Below are 9,802 nucleotides of genomic sequence, written 5' to 3' on the forward strand. Positions count from 1 at the left end.
CTTACCGTCTGCAGTTCTGAATCATGACCGGGATCTTTTATAGCTGGGACCGCTCCATCTTTCCGTATCAAACGATGTGCAAATCCAGCGTTGAACTGGGCCTTGTTTAAAAAACGTTCGTCAACAAACACACTTGTGAAACTCCCCGGAAAAACAAACTGTATCCACTGTTTACATAACGCTGGGTTCTTTAGGAAGCTAAACAAAGTTATCTTTCCCTTACAACCAAAAACACTTTGGATTGGAGACATTCTTCCCGAGCAAGCACCGTGCAGCTGAAGAGCCACGATCGAAAAAAGCTCTCCGAAACTTGTACGAACCCGGAAGTAAGATTTTTGGCACAGAAATACTCAGTCATACGTCCAAATTGTTTTTTGAAACTGTGTTCATGCTTAGCATGAGAATCCAACTCTTTAACAGTGTAAACAACTCTGAATGCATGAAACAGCATTGTACCTCCCCTTCAACATTGTCATGTACATTACCGTGCCAATCCCTCCTAGAGTTGTCATGACAGAAATAGATTAACAATATTAAATGATATAAATATATAAAAAAAACAAATAAAACAAACAGAGGAATTTTTGCCATCTACAATTTTGAATACCTTGAATTTAAAGTTTTAATAGACTAATAAATCACATGCGTGCACTCTCTGTGTGTGATTTCGTGATATACTCAATAATGTCAGATCGCACATCATTACAACAACACTTACCATGTAATTGCAAAAGATATTCTATATATCGCACACCCGAGCCTCGACTTGAGTGGAAAATGAAATCATCCACGGTTGTGTGCGCATTTGTTTGCAAAAAAAATAATTCATTGAATTAAAACTTATTAACAAAAACAATTAATTTATTTTAGCTACATTTAAATAAACAAATTTAGTTGCCTAACTTTCAACATATTTTTTTCAATTAAATATAGCTAAAATAAATTGTTTGCAACGACTAAAAAATTTAGTATAATTTTTTTTCAGTGGTGTTCTTCTGACTATTTTGTAGTAAGTACCGAATATGCTTCAAAAAAATGTATCAGAGTAAAAGTATACATTTTATTTGAGAAATGTAGTGAAGTAAAGGTCAAAGTTGACAGAAATATAAAAACTCAAGTAAAGTACAGATACTCCCTAAAAATACTTAAGTACTGTAATGAAGTATTTTTACTTCGTTACATTACACAACTGCTGGTTTCATGTTAGTGTTATGCGAACCTCTGTAAGACACTCACAATGTGCTCCGGTCCAGAGACATTATAGCACAGACCGGATCGTATTCACAAATCGGCACAGACCAAAAAATGTAGCTGCAGTGTTGTAGTAGTTGAATCTAATCTCAGGTTCAAGTCAGGACAGATGCCAAATGCTCTTCAGTCCATGAAAGACTAAAAATACACCCTTGGACTCATGGCGGACTCCAGTCTCAAGTACTACAACACTGGCTGGCTGACCAAGATAAGACAATAAAGAAGCCTTGATGAAAAACCAAAACAGATCATGCTGGTTTTCAGGTTCAACAGGGATATTCATAGACATAAGTATTTCGAAACTTCAAGCACTATGGAGTCCACCTCCACTTTTCAAAGAAGAAATATGACTTCTCATCAGATTAAAAACCCAATAACCACCACATATTGTAATTAAGCAAATGCTGGTGACTTTCTCATGGACAGTAATGACTGAACTGTGCTGCCGTTCTTTGCTATCTGGAAACTTCTGGCTGCATAATAGGGTTGATTAACCCTCTGGGGTAAGAGGTGAACACAAAAGGAAACGTTTTGAATCATAATGCCTACCTTGCTGCTAGGCTGCTTATACTCTGTAGTTTGAATTAAATTTAGGAATGACGTAAAGAAATATTCCAGGTTATTTTTTAACCCACTGTCTGTGGCCTTCTGTCAGTAACCTCTCAAAATAATTTTGATTTGACCCTCAGTGAGTAAGTGTATGGGAAACTACCAGACTTTGAAAGTGTAAAATTGCATGTTGGCATATGAATGGTAGTTGTTTATCAACTTTTTTTTTTTTTCTCAGTGAAGGGGACATAAAAGCAACATTACATAACTATTCAAAAACCACTAATTGCATCCTAATTTGCATACAATCTGTCCTGAATTGAATGCATGATTAAAATTTGCATCCCAAATAATGGTAGACCAATGCTCAAAATAGTATGCCAAAGAATCCCAGATGGTGTACTGTTTTGAAGTATGCATCTGAGCAGGCTTTTTCAGTTAATATTTCTTCTGGAAAAAAAAAATCCAAACTATGTTGGTTTGCTGTTCTTAATTTGCCACCACGATGGTTGATTTCTGCTTGTCAAGCTAGTCTGGTTATGGTTTTGGGCAGCTGAACACCAACTAAACATAATTAAACCTGCAAAGTCCAGCAGTATGCTGTCTTTTTCTCAGTTTTTCAAGGGATTGCCCACAACCTTTTAAAGAGAACTTTGCGAAGCTATATTATTAAGTGGAGTAATGCGAGGTCAAAGTAATCATTAAGTAATTATGCTGCTAACGCTTACATTAAAAGGTAAACAGTAAGCGAAAGGGACTCTGAGGTTTCTAAACATAATTTATGATGTCTCGAATTTATTAATTTCCTTATTATATGTTTTTAAAATGAAAGACACTGAAACAAACCCAGTATTCTTTTACTTATTTTGTATCATGTTAAAATATCACGATGAGATCACTATGTGGCCTGATATATGAGAGCACTCTCTGCACAAAATCCAGTGAGATCAAAAGCACTCAGTGGTCATTTAATTAGCAGACCAACGTATCTGGACCAGAATGCTTTTAAACTCTTGCTGGACATAGTTCAACCACTGTAGATTGCCAGATATTACCTATCATTGTTTTGACAGACATATTTGAAGTTTGATATGAAATATAATAAAAAATATTTCAGTTTAGTGCTTTGAGAAAAAAACTTGTCTGCTAGAACTGACAGTGTCACTAAATTTCCTTATTATATGTTTTTAAAATGAAAGACACTGAAATAAACCCAGTATTCTTTTACTTATTTTGTATCATGTTAAAATATCACGATGAGATCACTATTTGGCCTGATATATGAGAGCACTCTCTGCACAAAATCCAGTGAGATCAAAAGCACTCAGTGGTCATTTAATTAGCAGACCAACGTATCTGGACCAGAATGCTTTTAAACTCTTGCTGGACATAGTTCAACCACTGTAGATTGCCAGATATTACCTATCATTGTTTTGACAGACATATTTGAAGTTTGATATGAAATCATAATTTATTTCGAGCCAGACATTATGAAGAAATTTCTGTGCATTAACTAAGGATGGGTCACAATAGTATCAATCAATCTATAATACTAATCAGTCAATATTCTAACTGCATATTATTGATTGTACTGTGAACAATTCATCCATGCATTTTTTTTTTTTATTTCTCGTAAATACAATTTTCATAACTCGATCTAGTGGTGACATTTGCTGCATTTCTCCAATCATTTTGTCCTCATAAATGCTGCTCCATTCTTACAAGTGATTACAAGTGTCCTACATTTGGACGTGTCTTAGCACCTATTCGCTTTTAAATAAACATGTAAGCTGACTAATTATACAGGCTACCCAGTCAACACGTGAGATCATGCGATGATCACAGTGACATCACACGATCCTCATACTGTGATCCTCACGTGGGCACACAGTGAGTGCGCTGAGTGGTTACACTTTTGGCTCACTGTGACACACACATTGTGACCACACCATGAGAATCATGTGAGCTCATGGTGACATCATTGTGAGATCAAATTGTTGACTGGGTACCTAATTATCAATTGCTGTAGTTGACCTAGTATCCATACAATGAAAGTCAATTGGTTCCATTGTTGTTTGGACCCCAGCATTCTTTTCTTTTCTTTCAAATATGTTCATTTGTAACCCTGGACCACAAAACCAGTCATATGGGTCAATGAGATGTGTACATCATCTGAAAGCTGAAGAAATATAAGCTTTCCATTGATGTATAGTTTGTTAGGATAGAATGATATTTGGCTGAGATACAACTATTTGAAAATCTGGAATCTGAGGGTGCAAAGAAATCAAAATATTGAGAAAATCACCTTTAAAGTTGTCCAAATGAAGTTCTTAGCAATGTATATTACTAATCAAAAATTAAGTTTTGCTATATTTACGGTAGGAAAATTGCAAAATAACTTCATGGAACATGATCTTTATTCAATATCCTATATGTATTTTTGGCATAGAAGAAGAATTTATCATTTTGACCCATACAATGTATTGTTGGCTATTGCTACAAATATACCCGTGCTATTATGACTGGTTTTGTGGTCCAGGGTCACATATGTGTTCCACACAAGACAAAAATGCATGCATGTTTGAAACAACATGAGGGTGAGTAAACAATCACAGATTTATGCTTTGGTGAACATGTTACATACAATGAAAGAGCACAAATCCAACACTGAGAAGTGTTGACCCCAAAATAATGTAGGAGGAGATGCCTTCGTGTGGGTAAAAGACAGTTTCGAAATAACTCCGCTATAATGTTCTTGTAGCCTTCATCATTAGAAAGATGCATTCACTTCAGGATGATCTCAACAGCGAGTGGGAAAAGAGAATGTCAGAGTGGAGTGTTCTGAAGGCCTACTGACCTCACAGTTGTAGATGTGTTCTGTTTAATTGGCCAGGTGAGAGGCATCCACTCACTTGCACCAGCTTTCCGGGGGAAACAGACAGCAGGAGTTCGGAAAGCTCTGAAATTAAACTTGACTGTCAGCCTAATTGGTCCCCTTCCTGTATTGTGCTGTTTGTGTCCTTTCTTCAGTTATGAGACTTGAAGTCTGCGGCCTCATCGCTGATGCTCTTGAAACAGAGAGGCTGTGCTAATGAGATGCTTTTGAAATAAATAAAACCCTCAGCCTGTTGTTTGTATTATGAGTAAATACAACTAATATGCCAACGAATTTGAGTTCAGTCTCAATTTAGGCTCTTGTTTTGTCGTGACTTTGTTTTTGAGCCTTTCTCAGCAGAGAGTGCAGCCCTAGAGTATATTTACCTCTGTATTGTGTTTTTCCTCCGTTGAAAAGACTGGCTCAGGCCAACATAAATTTTCATGCTGGACTGGTGCTGGTCTAGCTGCATGGGGACTCGTGTAGCCGTGGTGTCAACTGTTCTTCCATCATTTACCCTTGTGTCATTCCAAACCTTTCTTTTATTTTGCAGAACACAAATTATGTTTACAAATTCATGGCACACTAATCGTCCCCATACAATGAAAAGTGAAGTTGGAATGGGTCTGCTGAGCTTTAAAAAGTACAAAAAGGCAGTAGTTTAGGTTAAAATGTAAGGTATAATTGAAGCTTACTGAAAAAAAGCAGTGTTGTGCAAGTTTATACTTACAGTAACTTACAATAACTTACAGTATACAACTACTTATACATGCATATTATTTCCAACAAACTCTATTCAAAAGAACCCTGAAAAAAAATAATAAATCCACGAAAATATGAAGCAACACAACTGGTTTAATTATTGATAATACGAAATGTTTAAGAAATTAGCTTTATGAATACTTCCTACCACTGATGAACACTCTCAGCAGCTCTTAAATCTCATTAAATGGGTCCTATTATGCTCTTTTACAAAGTCTTGATGTTGTTTTGGGGGTGTACTAGAGCAGGCTCTCATACTAGGTTGTTCGAAAAACACATTATTTTTCACATATTTTACATTAGTACAACACCTCTCTCCCCAGTCTGGCATGAACGACACGAATAGTTCCTATATCAAATGAAGGCCCGCCTTCTGAAATACGAAATGTGCTGTGATTGGTTAGCTGGGCCAGTGTGTGTTGTGATTGGCAGCACTCGGCGCCTGGTTGGGAAACATTACAGACTAACTAAAATTGAAAAAGTGAAAAAGCATGATAGGACCCCTTTAATGTTCTCATATGTCCAATTATTTATATTAATATATACAGTAAGTAGTGCCTTTCGGTTGAGATACAAGTCATAATGGGGTCAGATTTTAATTATAAATTGTCAGATGTTAAAACACACTGAAATTAAAACAACATAGAATAGGCTGTCTAAAGCAGAGTCTCCATTTGCACCATATCTCAAACAGTCTTTAAGAGTCCCAGTGTGCTGAAAGTCTAAATCTGTCCACCAGTGTATATACAATCCACAAAAACTGATAATCCAAAACCCTTCAAGCCAGTCTCTGGGAAGGTAAGCCCACAAATAGGGAAATGCACAGTCCAGAGTATCAGTGATCCCCCCCACAGCTATCATTGTGTTTGGTGACAGCCATTTTGATTGTCATGCTGCTCTTGGTGCATTTCCTAGTTTCCTGTCATTATGATTGTTCAGTAAAAACGAATGCATGCTCAACATGGGTTGGTACAGTATACCAAAGCTAGAGTTGCCAACTTCAGAAAAGGAAAATAATCCCTTATTAATCCCAATTGTGATTCTTTATAGGAAAATAATGGACAGAATAAGGGACGCTCAAAATATTTAAAAGGTACCACATAATGTATGTCATTTGAGTGTCTGCAGTTAAGTATGTTTATAAAAGGTGTTTAAAAGGTTCTTAGAAATAATGCTTAACCTATGTGCAGTTATTCTAAAAATAAGTTTAATGTCATAAAAATGTCACACACGAACCATCGGCCCGAGTGGCTACTATGGAGTTGTGACTGCACAAGTGGTGTAGTACTTTACGTACATACATAAATATGGAATAAAATTTGAAAGAATAACAACTGAATGTCTATGACAACTGAACATCAGTCAATAAAGCATTTTTTGAAACAATGGCTCTTTAAATTTTGAACTAAAATGTTATTTTAACCATGTAGCCTATGAATAGTTGGAAATACATATTTTTTTCAATTAAAAGAGAACTTAGAGAGTTAGTATGGGCTGCTTTTGGTGCTTGAATTTGTGCTTCAATGAGGTCCAAGATTAAGAATACGCTAGAATTTCCAATTTTAAAAATGCATATTTTTTTCTCTGTTTAACAACATTAACTTACAATAGTAAAAGACGTCTTCCCTCAAATAGATTGCATTGTTTCTTGTGTGGCTAACTCATGATCAATAATCACGTTGTTTGCACTCTCCCAAACTGATTTGTTGAAATCAAAACGTGAACTGTGAAAGGAATTGCCGTTAGCTCAAATCCTTCTCGCTGTGAAGCAAAAGCAACCAGGCGGCAGAGGATTCTGCAAAAACCTTCATTGAACAGCTACGCTAACAAATAAAACAATAATGTGTCCAAAAAGAATGATTAATTATCAATTTTGAATTTTATATTCATATGGTCTGATGGTCACTTGACTTGAATACGGGATAAACTTCTATGATGGGACAATTCTGTACTATATGGATCAGCTGGCAACCATAACCAAATCTCCAAAAAATGCAAAATTGTATTACCGGACTATCACACAAGCACGCGTTTCAAACACACAGGCTCTTCTTCAGAAGACATTTATGTCAATATTGTATGTCAATAATTTTTTTTTACATTTTTGCAGCTTTGGTGCACTGACTTTTGTTCTGTTTTCACATGGCAGGTACATTGTGTATATTAGACATACACAAAAAGACATATACAAAATCCAAACCAAGTCCTATATACGTAAAAATCATTATTAAATATAAAGTGGTTAAAACATAACTTATGTGACAGTGTTGCAATGTTGCATATTTTCTATAGATTCTCCAAAATATGTCCTCTTGTGTTCCATGAAAGAATGTGATAGTATGACAGGTTTAAAATTATTAAATGATATTCATTTTTGAGTTAACTATCCCTTTCTGTAACTCACCTTGATCTTTTCAGCAAGGTCTGTAAGCATAACATGTTGCTTGTTTTATCTGTCAGAACTGACATGTCCTCATTGTTTTGTGTGACAGTGTTGGGAGGTCTGGAGTCTCGTGGGGTCCTGAGAAAGATCAGCGATATGCTGGAGATAATCATGAAGAGGATCGACACCCTATCAAAAATGAGCAACAGCAGCGAGTCCCACAGACTGGAGGAGTTGAGCTCTGCTCTCCACAGGTGCAGCTTCACATTCATGATTACAGTGCAGCAGTGACATTCTTCAAGTCAGGTGTCACTTGCTGCCTTCAAGTCACGTAGGGATAATCGTATTTACAAGATGAATGCACATGAACGGCGCCACATCGTTTTAATTGCCAGTTATCTCCATGTTTATCTTTGTGCTGTTAGCGCATGGTTCAACTGAAAATGCAGTTCATCACGGCTTGAGGACAAATTAATCAAGTCTGTTAAACTAAAATGTAACCAAATGAGGTTTTGCAGCTGCTAATAAACAATGTTTTAATTTTAAGAATTGTACTCGATACACTACATTGATTTGATTAGATTTTTACGGGTGAGATTAGATTTTTCCAAGAGCTCAATCGCTATGTGAAAACTGGTTTGCATATATTTTGTGCATGTGATGAGGAATAGCGATAAGTCTCGCCAGGAAACATTAGCATAGCTGCTGGATAATGAAGCAACTGGCCAGCATGGCCAAAACACATCTGTCATCATTTGCTGTGGCTGCATGAGAATGAAAAATAATACAGAAAGAAACTGAGAAAATATATAGATTACACTTGACCCTCACAAAAATGCTCAATGCATCCATTTTATTCCAGCCACAGCACTTGAACACACATCACACCGCAGTGACAAGTTCAGAGTTTGCAAGTGGGAAGTTCCCAATAGGTCTTGAAGGCAGCAGCTGTCTGAATGTTTCAGAAACAGTCAACTTCTTGCCGATGAGTTAGTTAAGACACTTCCCAGAGTTTTCAGCTGTCTCCATGGAAACAGATGCCTGTCACATCAGAAGTTCAAATGGGCGCTGGTGCCATTGCTTTACTTTGGGATTTCTCCAGACATCAACAAATCTTAGAGGATAAAAACACCCACACACCCCAGCTCTACAATCTTTGATGCGCGTCAAAGTATGATGTCAACTTTCTATTTCTTCTGTTTCGCTGAAAAGTAATCAATGGAAGTGATAGTTTAAACTGAAGTATGTAATTCTTGCACCAGTGGTGTCACCGATGGAACTGCAAAAATAATTAAAAACTGTCAAAGTATTGATGCTTACACATATGAAACCTGGTAAATTACCGTAAAATTCCTAGACTGACTTTTTTGGTAAATACACAAATGCTTTGCATTTTTTTACAGCTAAAATACCATTCACACATCAGTACCAAAATACCAATAAACTCCATGATGTCAATCAACAGAAATTACCTTTAAATGCTTCAGCGTTTTCTACATCTGCACGGATGAGGATAAGCACTTTAGTTTCACTATCTGTCCAACTTGACATAATTTTTTGAATTCTGAGAGACAGGCATGAGGGAATGATCTCACAGAACACATTTTTGCTTGAAAGAGAGAGAGAGAGAGACTACACAATACTATTCAGTGCAGAGCCAGTAGCTGCGTTTCCATCCACCTATTTTTATTTGCATTTTGGAATATCACATAAAAAAACGCTGGATGGAAACGCCAAGATGCGCATAAATTCTAAAAATGCACATACTTATTTGCACATTTGAGTAGGATAAACTTTTTATCCGATAAGAAAAAATGCGCATAAACTACGATGGAAAAACATTTACCGAATAAATTCCTCCATGCGCCTCTAAAAAGTCATGTGACTTTGCACTATGGGACGAGATAACTTGACTAGCAGCGGACCGATCTTGTTCACAGCATCTTTATGTTGTTATGGTCATTCTGAAATGCCTGAGCAAA

At 36.5% G+C, this 9,802-nt stretch overlaps 1 protein-coding gene across 1 annotated transcript in view; it reads left to right on the forward strand.

Moving 5' to 3' along the window:
- mgat5b (alpha-1,6-mannosylglycoprotein 6-beta-N-acetylglucosaminyltransferase B) overlaps window positions 1-9,802 on the forward strand; it is a 106,915-nt gene that overhangs the window by 22,851 nt on the left and 74,262 nt on the right. The window contains exon 3 of the mRNA XM_016556133.1: window positions 7,930-8,074. Within this exon, the coding sequence (XP_016411619.1) occupies window positions 7,930-8,074 (145 nt within the window). The remainder of the gene's footprint in view (window positions 1-7,929; window positions 8,075-9,802) is intronic.

The sequence above is a fragment of the Sinocyclocheilus rhinocerous genome, unplaced genomic scaffold (assembly GCF_001515625.1).
Source record: "Sinocyclocheilus rhinocerous isolate Xijiao unplaced genomic scaffold, SAMN03320098_v1.1 scaffold647, whole genome shotgun sequence".
NCBI lineage: Eukaryota > Metazoa > Chordata > Actinopteri > Cypriniformes > Cyprinidae > Sinocyclocheilus > Sinocyclocheilus rhinocerous.